The sequence below is a fragment of the Aquarana catesbeiana genome, linkage group LG11 (genome assembly GCF_042186555.1).
Source record: "Aquarana catesbeiana isolate 2022-GZ linkage group LG11, ASM4218655v1, whole genome shotgun sequence".
Taxonomy (NCBI): domain Eukaryota; kingdom Metazoa; phylum Chordata; class Amphibia; order Anura; family Ranidae; genus Aquarana; species Aquarana catesbeiana.
Genome location: NC_133334.1, coordinates 174,657,198 through 174,674,130, shown reverse-complemented (window position 1 = coordinate 174,674,130; position 16,933 = coordinate 174,657,198). Strand labels below are relative to the sequence as shown.

At 42.1% G+C, this 16,933-nt stretch overlaps 1 protein-coding gene across 6 annotated transcripts in view; it reads right to left on the bottom strand.

Moving 5' to 3' along the window:
* SF1 (splicing factor 1) overlaps positions 1 to 16,933 on the bottom strand; it is a 216,754-nt gene that overhangs the window by 144,645 nt on the left and 55,176 nt on the right. For 4 of the 6 annotated variants that reach the window (XM_073605054.1, XM_073605055.1, XM_073605056.1 and 1 more), the window contains one exon: positions 2,652 to 2,727. The exons of the other annotated variants lie outside the window; for them this stretch is intronic. In XM_073605054.1, coding sequence (XP_073461155.1) covers positions 2,652 to 2,727 — 76 coding nt within the window. The remainder of the gene's footprint in view (positions 1 to 2,651; positions 2,728 to 16,933) is intronic. 6 annotated transcript variants of the gene reach the window in all.

The following is a 16,933-nucleotide window of genomic DNA, read 5'->3' as shown; positions in this document are numbered from 1 at the left end:
TTTGTCATTTTTCAATCACTTGGGACAAAAAAAATAAATATTCAATGGGTTCAACATGCCTCTCAGCAATTTCCTTGGGGTGTCTACTTTCCAAAATGGGGTCATTTGTGGGGGTTTTGTACTGCCCTGCCATTTTAGCACCTCAAGAAATGACATAGGCAGTCATAAACTAAAAGCTGTGTAAATTCCAGAAAATGTACCCTAGTTTGTAGACGCTATAACTTTTGCGCAAACCAATAAATATACGCTTATTGACATTTTTTTTACCAAAGACATGTGGCCGAATACATTTTGGCCTAAATGTATGACTAAAATTTAGTTTATTGGATTTTTTTTATAACAAAAAGTAAAAAATATCATTTTTTTTCAAAATTTTCGGTCTTTTTCCGTTTATAGCGCAAAAAATAAAAACCGCAGAGGTGATCAAATACCATCAAAAGAAAGCTCTATTTGTGGGAAGAAAAGGACGCAAATTTCGTTTGGGTACAGCATTGCATGACCGCGCAATTAGCAGTTAAAGCGACGCAGTGCCAAATTGGAAAAAGACCTCTGGTCCTTAGGCAGCATAATGGTCCGGGGCTCAAGTGGTTAAGGGTGTGCACTTTAATGCAACCATATTATTTTAATTTTTTATTTCCCTCCACCTAAAAGATTTCAGTTTGTTGTTCACCCAAGTTATACAGTTTATAGATCACATTAAAAGGTGTAAACAGTTCTGAAATTATTTGTCTCATTTTTTTTACATCACAGAAACCTGACATTTTAACAGGGGTGTGTAGACTTTTTATATCCACTGTACCTTTTAGCCATTTCTAAAGCTGGCCATTCATGATTCAGTTTTTTTCATAAAGGCCGCAAACTAACCAAAACAAAAAAAAATAAACATTTTGCAGAGCCACACATTCGCAACGGATGGGAGAATACTTCCCACGGCGCTATGGCATTCTGATAGCTGGGAGGTGCCCCCAATGTCATAATACATGGACCAGTGCTGGAGCCACTGAGTGGCATTTACTCAACAGGGCTAATGAACACAAATCAGATCAACTGCAGTGGCCACACAGGATCAAAATTTAACCCAGTCTCTGTTGAACAGGCCAGATTTCAATCTATGGCCACCTTTAGGAGAAGGTGTCATAGTATATTCTAAGAATTTTTGTACGTTCTCACTTGCCACACTTTCCCTCATTAGCAATGCAGGAGGGCAGATTCTGAACTTTTAACCCTTTGTTAGGACAGACCATGTTCAAATCTAGTTTACAGCTGATAATGCAGTGTTCAGACAAGGTTAAAAATTACTCCACAGCACCGTCCTAAACATTACAAAGCAGGGACAGCATGTAAGATTTCTTTTTAACTTGTGCTATGTTAAAGCGGGGGTCCACCCACACCGTCCCAGGGTCCGACGATGTCGGCAGGCGACGCCTGGGGGGTTCCGAAAAGCGGAAGTTCCATTTTTGTGTGGAACTCCGCTTTAATAAGTCAAAAACAGAGGTGTTAACCCAATTTGGTTGCAAATGTGGAAATACACTTTCAAAGGGATAAAACATGAGTAAATGTGCTTGTATTACAGAGATGCACTTTTATTTGTTTATTTTGCTTTGACATACACTTTCATTAAATTTTAGGAGTCCATAAAAACATCTTTAAAATAGGAATGTATGCAGAATGTTTATAAGTTCTAGTATTCAGGAGTATATAAGCAATCATTCTAAGCAAGAAACATTCCAGCAAACAGGCCATCTAGTGCAGTCTCAAACAGGGTTTCAAAAGCATGAGACCCAGATAGCCATGGATGGGGCAGGCCAGCCACCAGCAGCATAGCTACCGACGATGCACTAGGGCCAGAACTTATGGCGTTATTCATTGCTATGGTGATGGACGGCTCACCTACACCTATTGCAGGAAAAGGAGAAGGAACAGCTTTGTTATAGCAGTGACAATTTAAGGCAGATCTCATTGCTCATCTGCATCTATAAACTGAAACACTACGCAGACCGTTCCTTTAAAAAGGTGCTTTTCAAAGTGGAAATCTCATCTACATGCCCTTTTTCCTCACTTCTGATCCAGAGATCTACCTTGCAATTGCGTGGTTAACTAGGTCAACTGGCAGCTCCAAGGCTGCCATCACACCAAGGCCAAGCAGCATCAATTACTGTTGGCTTCAGTGCTGCTGACTCTAATCAAACTGATCACCAGAGGTTCAATTTGGGGAACCCCTCATTGATCTAAAGCTGGCCACAGAAGATTTTCAAACATCCGTACAAAAATTCTCAGTACAAAAATCGATCACATGACATTCTAAAGTCTTTAAACATTGTTTGCCTTTAACATTCAATTGTGGAGTGAATTTTCCAAGCCAAAACCACATACACTTGAAAAATTACTTTTAAGAAAAAATTGACGATCCTGCTCCATTTTGAAAGAAGTTCTACTAGTGTATGACCAGCTTAAAGATTTAGCTTTAAATTAAAAGGTTATTACCCTTTTAACCATGTGCAAAAATGTAAACCAGAAAATTCCACTAAGTGAAAATATGATAAAAATCTTTACTAGATGTCATACTCTACATATTTAATAAGACAATGAGTCCAAGAGAAGATGAAACTTTTACTGTCATGTGCTACAAGCGAGCAGAGGGGTTTCCCAACCTGTCTTCTGGGTTAGGGGGTATTCCCAGGTCTCCAGTGCGAAGCTTGCGTGTCAGATCCTCAATTTGCAGTTGAACTGAAAGAAAGCAGGTTAGAAAACAAAAAAGGAATGGGAGAAAATGGTTACAAACCCAAAAAGGAGAAAAATTAACCCACAACATTGTTCAAACAACAGATTATAACCAGGGCAGAACATGTTAAAAGCCAGTAATTGTAAATTGCAAATCATTTTTTTTCAACTTTGATGCTTTACTGGGCCATGCTAACCAACAGTTCAAAGCCTAGAAGTTGTTAACAGTGGTAAGACACAGACAAACACCAAATGCTGTCTGGCAGAACTAAAACCGGTTTGTTAAGGAGGTAAAACACCCACACATTTACAAAATTAAAAAAGTAAATCCAAATTCAGAAAGCAATTAGGATGGAAGATGAACACTTTCACTCGTGGGTTATTCTATGATGCAAGTTTTAAATTGCTATCCCTTCTTAACCACTTGGCAACCGGCCCATAGCCGAATGACGGCTACAGGTCGGTTGCTTAACTCTGGGAGGGCATACAGTGACGTCCTCCCAGAATCCTGCTCTCGCGTCACGGATCACGGTAAACGGACGCTGATCGCGGCCGTTTACCACGTGATCGCTCTGTCAAACAAACCTGCGTGATTTCCGGTTCCTCCCACCCCTCTCCGTCCAGTGTGAGCAGAGAGGGGAGAGATCGGTGACAGCAGCGCTGTGGGCTGGATGTGTAGTGCCCACAGCGCTGCTCAGTGACAGATCCACCCATCCATCCTCTGCATACTCATCCATGCTCACCCATCCATCCTCAGCATACTCATCCATCCATGCTCAGCCATCCCATCCCATCCACCCCCATCCATAATTAGCCATACCCGGCCATACTCATTCACGCTCAGCCATCCCCACTCATGCCCCATAAGTTATTATCCCTGCCACTACAGTGCCTCACAAAAGTGTAATAGGTAGTCAAATTAGATTTGAAACTTCTGTTCCTAGAACACCTGACAATGCTCCCTACAAGTTGGTCATCTGTATGTGGCAACGCTGTGGAAAAGTCTCCCACATGTGGTATCGCCGTACTCAGGAGTAGGAGAATCTCTTTTGGGGTGTAATTTTTGGTATGTACATGCTATGTGTTAGAAATAACGTAAATGGACAACGTTGTGTAAAAAAAAAAAAAAAAAAAAAAAAAAAAAAATGAATAAAAAAGTGTTTATTTTCTTTACACATTTTCCAATAACTTGTAGAAAAAAAAAAAAAAATGACATGTTCAAAAGACTCGATATGCCTCAGATTATGCATTGGGTTGTTTTCTTTCCAAAATGGGGTCATTTTTGGGGTATTTCCATTGTACTGGTTCTCCAGGGCCTTCAAAAGTGTAAGGCAGTCAAGAAATTATATGTGTAATTAATGCTCCAAGAACGCCTGATGGCGCATGTTGGACCTTTGTATGTGGCCACACTGTGTAAAAGTCTCACACGTGGTGTCACCGTACTCAGGAGTAGTAGATTGTGTTTCGGTGTGTAATTTGTGGTATGCATATGCTGTGAGAAAAAAACCTGCTAATATAACAATTTTATGGAGAAAAAAAAAAAAAAAAAAAATCTTGATTTTGCAAAGAATTGTGGGAAAAAATTACAACTTCAAAAAACTCACCATGCCTCTTACTAAACACCTTGGAATGTCTACTTTCCAAAAAGGGGACATTTGGGGGGTATTTGTACTTTCCTGGCTTGTTAGGGTCTCAAGAAATTAGATAGGCCGTCAGTACTTGTGTGATCCATTTTCAGAGATTGGCACCATAGCTTGTGGACCAAAGATATGTAGCGGTATAAATTTTGGCCAAAATATATGAAGAAAAATTACTAATTTGCAAAATTTTATAACAGAAACAAAGAAAAATGCATTTACAGAATTTTCGGTCTTTCTTTTATAGCGCAAAAAAATAACGAACCCAGCGGTGATTAAATACCATCAAAAGAAAGCTCTATTTGTGTGAAAAAAGGACAAAAATGTCATATAGGTACAGTGTTGCATGACTGAGTAATTGTCATTCAAAATGTGAGAGCACTGAAAGCTGAAAATTGGTCTGGTTATGAAGGGGGTTTAAAAAAATGTCATATAGGTACAGTGTTGCATGACTGAGTAATTGTCATTCAAAATGTGAGAGCACTGAAAGCTGAAAATTGGTCTGGTTATGAAGGGGGTTTAAGTGCCAAGTGGTCAAGTGGTTAATCCCTTTCCCCAACTTTTCTATTCAATGGTTTAGGAGATCTATAAAAACGATGGGACACGTACTCCAATGCAAAATTTTTTTTTTATTTTTGAATAATCTTCATATCAAGACATTAAAGTGCAATGCGCTAATGTACAGTTACGAGCATACCGTGCTCTTCATCAGGCTTTGTGCAATGATCCATACAAAACTTCAGATATTCATACCAACATCACAGGGTGTTACTTAACAGGTGTATCCCATAGCCACTTTAATTCCAATGAACCCATCACAGACTAAATCTAGTGCATACCCTATACCGCTAATGTGCAAATAATACAAATCCGAACCTTTAATGGTGCAGTTGAAACTAGCACCAATTCCATTTCCATCTAATACTTACTCCTATTCTACTGTATGTGAAGGAACACATTTTTATTGATTTGGATTTTACACTAAAGATTAGTTGATCATCATGAAAGAAACAAAGGAACAGGATTATACAGAACAAATGCAAAAAGGCAAGAGAAAAAAAGAAATCGATTGTCCGTGTTACTTGACACTATCCATCTCCAAAAACATTCCATAATACCTATACTGCATGATCCTGTTCAACCTGCAAAACAACCATAAAATATGCTTCCTATAAAACTTCATAAAAATAGATAATCATAATCCCTGTTCATTCCCTTAGGGTGCAGGGACTGCAATTAATTTATCCACCATACCTCTCCGTTTTAATTTCAATATCCTATCACCTCCTCTTCAATCCCTCAATACCTCTTCTAGGACCATGAATCTAAGATCCAAGTCTATATCCTTGTTCAAAAAAATGTCTTGAAACGGGTAAACCCGGTTGCTTATGTCTGATTGTACTGCGATGTTGAGCAATTCATTCCTTAAACCCTTGTGTGGTCTCCCCAACGTAAATTAAATTGCAAGGGCCATGATCTTTTCACCATTGCTAGGATGTAAATAATGGTTACCTTTCATGATTAGATTGCACTGAATACAATTAAGACACGGAAAGCCGCCATTACTCTTTTTTTGCCCAAAAATGTCATTTTGGTTTCCTGCTCTCTTGGTTTATATTCTGACCGGATTAATGAATCTCTCAGTGTCTTATTTCTCTTGTGTGCCTTTATAGGTACCTGTTTAAAATCTATCTGGGGGTATGCTCGTTTGAGTAATGACCAGTGCTTTTTGACAATTCTAAATATGTCCTCACTAATTGTGGAATTGCATAGAGAAGGGCATTCTTTTCATCTCATGTTTTTGTTTCCCTTTTAAAACCTCAGTCTCCTCCTGTTGTAGTTTACCAAATTCATGTATAATGCTCTCCGGGTATCCCTGTTCTCTAAACTTGTGACACATCTCCTCTAAACTTACCCGCCTAAAAGCCTCATCATTGACTATACGTTTAACCCTAAGGAATTGGCTCCTCACGATCGATCTGAGGAGATGTGTCACAAGTTGCATAGAGAACAGGGATACCTGGAGAGCATTATCTTACAGGAATTTGGTAAACTACAACAGGAAAAGACTAAGGTTTTAAAAGGGCAAAAAAAAACATGAGATAAAAATTATGAAGATTATGCAAAGAAAAAATTTTGCATTGGAGAATGTGTCCTGTCGTTTTTCTATTGATGGAAAATATATATGTGTGTGTATATATATATATATATATATATATATATATATATATATATATATATATATATATATATATATATATATCGCACCACTATGGCATTTGATACAAAAATGTCCCATTGTGGATTTCATAAGCCCACAGTCAGTTTATGTACAATCGAAATATAAAGTAGGATCTGCTGTAATGGAATTTCTACAGTATTTTGGCATAAAATTCAATTTCTGAACAAGTTGCCAAAAAACAAAAAAAAAAAAAAAAAAAAAAAAAAAAAAAAAAAAAAAAAAAAGCACCTGCAGCATTTCTTTAACCACTTGACCACTGGGCACTTAAACCCCCTTAATAACCAGACCAATTTTCAGCTTTTGGTGCTCTCACATTTTGAATGACAATTACTCAGTCATGCAACACTGTATCTATATGAATTTTTTGTCCTTTTTTCACACAAATAAAGTTTTCTTTTGGTGGTATTTAATCACCGCTGGGTTCTTTATTTTTTGCGCTATAAAAGAAAAAAGACCGAAAAATCTGTAAAAAAAAATAATTTTCTTCGTTTGTTATAAAATTTTGAAAATTAGTAATTTTATTTCATATATTTTGGCCAAAATTTATACTGCTACATATCTTCGGTAAAAATAACCCAAATCGGTGTATATTATTTGGTCTTTGCGAAAGTTATAGCGTCCACAAGCTATGGTGCCAATAGCTGAAAATTGATCACACCTAAAGTACTGACGGTCTATCTCATTTCTTGAGACCCTAACATGCCAGAAAAGTACAAATACCCCCCAAATGACCCCTTTTTGGAAAGAAGACATTCAAAGGTGTTTAGAAAGATGCATGGTGAGTTTTTTGAAGTTGTAATTTTTTCCCACAATTCTTTGCAAAATCAAGTTTTTTTTTTCTTTTTTTATTTTTCACAAAATTGTAATATTAGCAGGTTATTTCTCACACACAGCATATGCATACCACAAATTACACCCCAAAACACATTCTGCCATTACTCCCGAGTACGGCGATACCACATGTGTGAGACTTTTACACAGCGTGGCCACATACAGAGGCCCAACATGCAGGGGAGCACCTTCAGGCGTTCTGGAGCACCCAGGCCAAGTCTGACATTTCTCTCCTACATGTAAAAATCATCATTTATTTGCTAGAAAATTACATAGAACCCCAAAACATATATTTTTTTTAGCAAAGAGCCTAGAGAATACAATAGCGGTCATTGCAACTTTTTATCTCGCAAGATATTTGCGCAGCAATTTTTCAAACGCGTTTTTTTTTTGGAGAAAAAACTTTTTTGCTTTAAAAAAAAAAAACAAAACAGTAAGGTTAGCCCAATGTTTTTGCATAATATGAAAGATGAAGTTACGCCGAATAGATACCTAACATGCCACCTTTCAAAATTGCGCACGCTTGTGGAATGGCGCCAAACTTCGCCACTTAAAAATCCCCATAGGCGACGCTTTAAAATGTTTTACTGGTTACAAATTTTGAGTTACAGAGGAGGTCTAGGGCCAAAATTATTGCTCTCGCTCTACCGATCGCAGCGATACCTCACATGTGTGGTTTGAGCACCGTTTTCATATGTGGGCGGGACTTACGTATGCGTTCGCTTCTGCATGCAAGCACACGGACAGGGGCGCTTTAAATTTTTTTTATTTTTTTTTTATTGTTCATTTTACTTTATTTTAGTTTGACACTTTTTTCCAAAAAAAAATTTTTTTTGATCACTTTTATTCCTATTACAAGGAATGTAAACATCCCTTGTAATAGGAATATGGCATGACAGGTCCTCTTTACAGTGAGATATGGGGTCAATAAGACCCCACATCTCACCTCTAGGCTGTGCCTGAAATTAAAAAAAAAAAAAAAAAAAAAAAAAAAGATCCTGGCTTTGATCGTAGCGGTGAGTCGGTAGAAGCACCGGAGGGCGGCGGGAGGGGGGGACGTCCCCTCTCACCTCCCGTAAGAACGATCAAGCAGTGGAACTGCCGCTATGATCATTCTTATGGTGTAGGGAATCGCCGGCTGAAAAAGCTGATATCTGAATGATGCCTGTAGCTGCAACCATCATTCAGATATCCCCGCACAAAGTCAAGGACGTCGTATGACGGAAGGCGGGAAGTGGTTAAAACGCTTTTTTTTTTTTTTTAACACAAAGTTGTCCATTTATACAATATTTCTAACACATAGCATGTACATACCAAAAATGACACCCCAAAATAGATTCTCCTACTCCTCCTGAGTACGGCGATACCACATGTGTGAGACTGCCACATACAGAGGCCGGGTATGGCTGAGCATGGCCGGGTATGGCTGAGCATCGCCGGGTATGGCAGAGTATTGCAGAGTATGGCTGGGTATTGCAGAGTATTGCAGATTTTTGCGGGGTATTGCAGAGCATGGCTGGGTATGGCAGAGTATTGCGGGGTATTGCGGGGTATGGCAGAGTATTGCGGGGTATTCCGGGGTATGGCAGAGTATTGCGGGGTATTCCGGGGTATGGCAGAGTATTGCGGGGTATTCCAGGGTATGGCAGAGTATTGCGGGGTATTCCAGGGTATGGCAGAGTATTGCGGGGTATTCCAGGGTATGGCAGAGTATTGCGGGGTATTCCAGGGTATGGCAGAGTATTGCGGGGTATTCCAGGGTATGGCAGAGTATTGCGGGGTATTCCAGGGTATGGCAGAGTACTGCGGGGTATTCCAGGGTATGGCAGAGTATTGCGGGATGGCAGAGTATTGCGGTATGGCAGAGTATTGCGGGGTATTCCAGGGTATGGCAGAGTATGGCAGAGTATTGTGGGGCATTGCAGAGTATTGCACAGCATTGTAGGGCATGCAGAGTAGTGGGGATGGCTGAATGTCACTGTGCAGCGTTGTGGGCACTACAGATGCAGCCCACAACGCTGCAGCCATCCATCCATCCCCCTCTCCGCTCACAGTGTACCGATCGGTACACAGGAGGGGAGGAGAGGAACCGGCGTCATCAGATGACGCCGGTTTGTTTACATGTGATCGCGCCGTCATTTGACGGCGCGATCACATGGTAAACGGCCGCGATCAGCGGCCATTTACCGGGATCCGTGATGCAGGACCCGGCGGTCACGGATGCTCTCGAGTGCGCGCGAGAGCAGAATTCTGGGAGGACGTCCCTGGACGCCCTCCCAGAGTTAAGCAACCGCCCTGTAGCCGTCATTTGGCTATGAGCCGGTTGTTAAGTGGTTAAGCAGTACACCATAATACATGGCATTTCTGTACTGATGCACTGCAGCAATGATCTGTTGGCACCTACTGTACTTGTGCACAGAAACGTCATTCTAAATTGCCAGCACCACACCACACAAACTTGTTAATAGCAACACACAGTAAGTTTAGCGAAATGAGTTGATCTGAACAGGGTGGTTACTCTTGCATTTAAACTTGATTTTATGTATCCAGCAACCTAACCTGTTAAATGTTTACATTTTTGGCACTGTGCTTTAGCTTTGAATGCTTCATCTAATGAAAAGGCAAAGCATGGTACCATTAATTTAACATCTGACTTGTCAGCATATCTGTAATATGATTGGACACTTTGTATCTTCACACATTAAACTCAATTTATGGGCACTGGCAAAAAAAAACAAAAAAAAAAAAAAACGCAAGAGCAGTACAGATAGGGTCTTCCACTAGCTTATGGAGCTGCATTTAGTATGCGTAGTCTGCCAGCACTGAGCTTCTAGGGTGATGGAAGAGCCGGGCAAGGCTAAATCAGAAAGGTACAGGTTAGGTCAGACAAATGGTCCTGGGTCACGCTGGGAAATTTTTTTTTTACTTTCCGTGAAATCCTTTGAGTGACAGTGGTTCTCAAGTAACCCCCAATAGGCCATATTTGCAGGTTTTCCTTTATCTTGCACAGGTGCTCAATGGCTTGCTAATTTGGACAGCTATTTTAACTAAGAGGAATTCACAAAACATGGCCTGTTAGGGGTACTTGAGGACAGGGTTGAGAACCACTGCTTTAAAAGACACAGGAAGAGTATCGAGAAATGTTGGGTTATGCTGCTGCTGAGGCCAGACACTGCTTAAAAAAAACAAAAAGCTAAGGACAGCCCTCCCAACTCCCAGCATTTCTCAGTTTGTTAACAAGCAATAGGAATGGAACAGAGGAGGAATCTGTAAAAGTACTCCAAGAAAAGTATTTTACAGCAATTTAAAAATCCTACTCTGTTAACCACATATGAAAGCACGCCAGAAGAGTATTCTGGAACATTGGGATGTTTAAAACCAACAAAACTGGGCCCCCCTGGGCAGCTGAGCAAACAATGGATAACAGACCCACAAAAAAAAAAAAAAAAAAAAAAAGTGTAAATCGAGGTGGCTCAACAAAGCCTACAAAGCTGCCCAAAGGACTTTATCATCCAAGATTGCATAAAGAGGCTAGAATATCCAGGTAAAAACTGAAAAATGAACACAAGATCAGGTGGCAGATTTGCATATCTGAGAAACAGATGGATCATTTCTGAAAAGCCCATAAAACTTATCTATTTGTCAAATCCAACTAGAGCTAGAGGATTGAGAAGCAGACAGAACCCTACGGGAAGCATCAGGGACTACAAAGTGGGGCCGTCGAAAGGATGCTGTCGCTGGGAGATGGACTCGACCAGAGCTTACAACATCCAAAATGCAAAATATTTAGGGGCAACACAGATGGAAAAATATCCAAGGTTAACCACTTGCCGCCCGCCTTGGCTGCATTCACTAAATGACACAGGATGGAATTCCTATATGTTTTCCTCGGGATCTCTGACAGATGCAGAAGAAATAACGCTGGATCTTCGAGTATCTCTACTTCACTAAATTTTTGAATGATCTCCCGTACTTCCTTCCAGAATTTCTCAACTCTCGGGCAGGACCAAAACACATGTAACAGGGTTTCCTGTTCCCTCTGACATCTCCAGCATTCACTTAATGTGTTCGGGAAACACTTTTGAAGTATTTCTGGGGTTCTATACCATTGTGAGATCATTTTATAATTTGTTTCCTGTAACTTTGTACATGTCGCTGTTTTAAATATGGATTGTATCGTATTTGTTTTCTGATCCTCCGAAAAGGTCCTCCCCAGATCTATTTCCCATTTTCGAAAGAAGGGCAACTAAAAGTTCTCCGGTGGTTTAGACAGTAACGCATACATTTTAGATATTGCATGCGTGATTGGCTCCTTTTCCATACATTTCTCAAATGGCCTAAAACTACGGTCCAAAAGACCTGGTAGTATCTCAGTATTTAAATAGTGTCTTAATTGCGCCGCTTCCCAGAAATCTAATTGAAAAGGGCCGTTTCTGTCCATCAATTCCTGCAGTGTTGGCCATTTACCTGATCTCAAAGTGCGAGCTCACTGTTTCTAACAGCATGTCAAACAACAAGTTCTGCACTCTTAACCCCCGCGGCGCTGCACACTGATGATGCTCCTCCCGCTGATCATACCGACAAGCCACTCCTTAACGTGCTGTGCGGATAGCTTTCCTCCAGAGCACTGTTCTTGGCTTTGCCTTGCTAACACTGCCCTGTCCTGATCCTGTCTGACATACTATGGCAGGCTGCATGATGGGCACTGGTAAGCTGCTGGGCACTGGTGAGGCACAGACAGGCTGCATGATGGGCACTGGTAAGCTGCTGGGCACTGGTGAGGCACAGGCAGGCTGCATTTGATGGACACTGGTGAGGCTGCATTGATCTCCTGTACCACACGTCTGCAGTCTCTGACCATCTCTCCTGCACCACACGTCTGCAGTCTCTGACCATCTCCAGTACCACACGTCTGCAGTCTCTGACCATCTCCAGTACCACACGTCTGCAGTCTCTGACCATCTCCAGTACCACACGTCTGCAGTCTCTGACCATCTCCAGTACCACACGTCTGCAGTCTCTGACCATCTCCAGTACCACACGTCTGCAGTCTCTGACCATCTCCATCACCTGTATCATATCTGCTAGAGGTGCACCGCATGGAAATTTTGCTAATACTATTAGCAATGTGTTATATAAAAATGTATGCGATTTAAAATATAAAAATACATTTTATATAAAAAGGTTTTAAAAACAGTCATTTTCAGTCAGTTTCGGTTTTAGGCCTAGTGCATTTTTCATTTTCGGTATCGGTTTCAGCACCAAAAAACCCATTTGGTGCACCCCTAATGTAAACAAGGCATTTCCCTGTTCTGCCTAGCAACATGACTGGGATCTACTGCTCCCAGTGAACAGTGTACCGGTAGGGCGATTTGTGCAGTCGAGCCACCTTGCCGCAGCACATCTGTGGCGGGTGGTCGGCAAGTGGTTAAAGCAGATTTCCACCCAAAAACGGAACTACCGCTTTTCGGCTTCCTTCCCCCCCTCTGGTGTCACATTTGGCACCTTTCAGGGGGGAGCAGATACCTGTATAATACATGGTATTTGCTCCCACTTCCGGGCATAGATCGCTGCAGTATCCGCAGCGATCTACGCCATGTCCGGCCCCTCCTCCGTCTTCTGGGAGACACACAAGTCCCAGAAGACAACACGGACCAGTGAGATTGAGCAAGCGCAGTTGGGAACCAGGCTGTGAAATTGCAAGGCTTCACTTCCCGATTCCCTTACCGAAGATGCCGGCGCCTCCACCAGGGAGCCGAGGGACAGATCGGCTTCGGGTGAGGACATTGCGGGCGCCCTGGGCAGGTAAGTGCCCGAATATTAAAAAAGTCAGCAGCTGCAGTATTTGTAACTGCTGACTTAAATAATTTGGCGGAACTCCGCTTTAAAGTATCGCTATTAAAAAAAAAAAAAAAGTAAAAAAAAAGTTTTATAGTTTGCGGTCATCCCCCCTCCTCCAAGTGTGAGGGGGGAGAAGAGATCAATACTGTGCTCAGCACTGGATCTCTTCTCCCCTCTCTTCCTCTGCACAAAAGGACAGGCAGCAGGAGCCAATGGCTTCTGGCAGTCAAATGCAGTGAGGAAGAGGGGCACTTATCTGGGCTTAGCCCCGCCCCCCTCTTCCTCACTGCATTTCACTGCCAGAGTCCCTGATTCGATTGACAAATGTCATGTCAGCGGGAGGTTTTACACACACCCTCACTTCCACAATCACCCCTGTTGTGCAGGGGTTAAAAGCAGTTAACCCAAAAAAAAAAAAATGCTGCTTCTGTCCCTTTAACCTCTTGACGTCCGGGACATAGTCGAATGACGGCTACAGCGCAGACCTCAATTTCCAGTACTCGCTCTCTGTGCGCGCTCACGAGCGCGTATCGGGGAAATTCTGTGCTGGCCGTGTCCCTTGGACACAGCCAATCACAGATCGCTGTAAATGGCCAATCACATCGGCCATTTACAGCGCGACCGGCGTGGCCAATGAGAGATGATCTCAAATGTAAACATATGAGATCATCTCTCATTGCCGGCTCACTCCTCACAGACCGTGTGAGAGGAGAGAGAGCATCTGACAGCGATCTGTAAGTGGAAAAAAAACATTACTGTGCAATCAGCGCCCCCCTGTGCAAACAGCGCCCCTTCAGCGCCCCCCTGTGCAAACAGCGCCCCTTCAGCGACCCCCTGTGCAATCAGAGCCGCCTCATCAGTGCCCAGCCGTGCAATCTTACAGGATGTCTCCATTTTACAAGCCAACCTCAATGCACTGTCTAATTGGGCGATTATGTGGCAGATGAGGTTTAATGTTGAGAAATGTAAAAATAAGCACTTGGGGGCTAAGGATATGCATGCATCATACATGCTAGGGGGGAGTACAACTGGGGGAATCCGTAGAGGAGAAGGATCTGGGGGTTTTGGTAGATCATAAGCTTAATAGCATGCAATGCCAAGCTGCGGTTTCCAAAGCGAGCAAAGTCCTTTCTTGTATTGAAAGGTACGGACTCTAGAGAGAGATATCATTTTGCCCCTGTTCAAATCATTAGTAAGACCTCATATGGAATATGAAGTTCAGTTTTGGGCACCAGTTCTCAAAAAGGATATCGGGGAGCTGGAGAAAGCGCAGGGAAGGGCAACCAAACTGATAAGAGGCATGGAGGAGCTCAGCTATGAAGAAAAGATTAGAGGAACTGAATTTATTCACTCTTGAGAAGAGAATAAGGGGGATATGATCAACATGTTCAAATATATAAGGGGTCCATATAGTGAACTTGGTGTTGAGTTATTCTCTTTACAGTCAACCCAGAGGACACGGGGCACTCTTTACGTCTAGAGGAAAAGAGATTTCATCGCCAAATACGCAAAGGTTTCTTCACAGTAAGAGCTGTGAAAATGTGGAATAGACTCCCGCCAGAGGTGGTTCTGGCCTGCTCAGTAGATTGCTTTAAGAAAGGCCTGGATACTTTCCTAAATATACAGAATATAACTGGCTACTAACATTTATAGGTAAAGTTGATCCAGGGAAAATCCGATTACCTCTTGGGGGATCAGGAAGGAATTTTTTCCCCTGCTGTAGCAAATTGGAGCATGCTCTGCTGGGGTTTTCTGCCTTCCTCTGGATCAATTGAGGGTATAAAATTGGGTATATTGGATAGTACGATATTTTTTATTTTATTTGTTTTTAAGGTTGAACTGGATGGACTTGTGTCTTTTTTCAACCTATGTAATTATCTTACTATGTAATCAGAGCCGCCTCATCAGTGCCCAGTCGCCTCATCAAGGCCCACCTGTGCCGCCTCATCAGTGCACATCTGTTCCACCTCAGTGCCCCTCATCAGCGCCACCTCAGTGTACATCAAAGCAGGCTTAGCACACACCTATGTAGTCGCATCAACACCAGCAACCATGTCCAAAAGATGCTTTTCCGCCGAGGCGTACCGAATACTTTCCCGGGCCAACAAGAGCAACGGGGAGCTCTCTTTCGGATTCCCTTTCAAACTCCGATTCTGAGTCAGATGTAAATTATGAGCCAGTCCTCAGTATTGGAACACTGACTCAGAGGAGGAAGATATTCTGCCCACCAAACGAAGGCGTTCTGGTGGGAAGGCAGTGGCATCCACCAGCACAGGAGTGCCATCCACCAGCACCACAGTACCTCGGCAAGAAAGGCCAAGGACCCATGCCAGCGCTCCAGAACCCCTTGTGTCTTCCTCCTAATTGAGGAGAAGCCAACATTCCCCCTTTTACTGCCCAGCCAAGAGTCCAGGTGGACACAGAGAATTTTTCCCCAATCATTTTTTTTTATTTTATTTTTACAGAGGACATGCTATCAACAATTGTGGCCCAGTGCAACCTTTATGCACAGCAATTTATTTAAAATAATCCAACGTCTTATTAAGCTCGTCCCTACGAGTGGAGACACCTAACTGTGGAGGAGTTGAAGGTTTTTTTTAGGCCTCACATTTTGTATGGGAATCACCAAAAAAACTCTGAATTCCTATTGGTCAACCCACCCCATGCCAATCTTCTCCAAGGTAATGCCCAGAACCAGATACCTCATGATGAGGTTCCTCCATTTCAATAATACCCAGTGCCCTCCCCGAAATTACCCAAATTATGACGGGCTTTTCACAATTCGGCCACTTCTAAATTATTTTTCTGAAGTATTCCCCCAGCTTTTTATCCCAGACCAACACATATGTGTGGAAAATAGTCCCTTGTTAAATTTAGTGGCAGGCTTAAAATCAAACAATTTATTCCCAGCAAAAGGGCCCGCTATGGGGTGAAGGTACACAAATTATGTGACAGGGTACATATATGCCTTCAAAGTGTACGAAGGGAAGGATACCCAGCTGCAACCCCCTAACTGCCCAGACTACTTGGGATCAAGTGGGAAAATTGTTTGGGACCTCATATACCTTCTACTGGAGAAGGGCTACCATTTATACGTAGACAACTTCTACACATCTCTGCCCCTGTTCCACAACCTTCACCAGAAGAAGACGCCAGCATGTGGCACCGTAAAAAAGAACCGGAAAGGCTTTCCTTAAATTTTTGTCAATAAGGGGTTGAGAAAAGGAGAAAGGGCAAGTCTGCGAAACAAGGAGATTTTGGCAGTGAAGTGGAGGGACAAAAGGGATGTCTACATGTTGTCTTCGATCCACAATGATACCTTCATGGAAATCCCCAAAAGGAATGGCCCCATACAAAAACCAAAATGCATCTATGAATATAATTTGTTCATGGGGGGAGTCGACTTGACCAAATGCTGGAACCATACTTTGCCACAAGACGGACATACCATTGGTATAAAAAAAAGTCGCAATTTTTTTTTTTTTCAATTGGCCATATACAACTCATATGTCATTTACCACAACTCCACCCAAAACCCCACAAACGCTTCCTTGGCTACCAGGAGGAAATTTTCACTGCCCTTTTACTCCCGAACAGCCCACCAAAAAAATATATCCGATCAGATGTTCTTAGTCGACTCTCCGAACGCCACTTTGCCGAT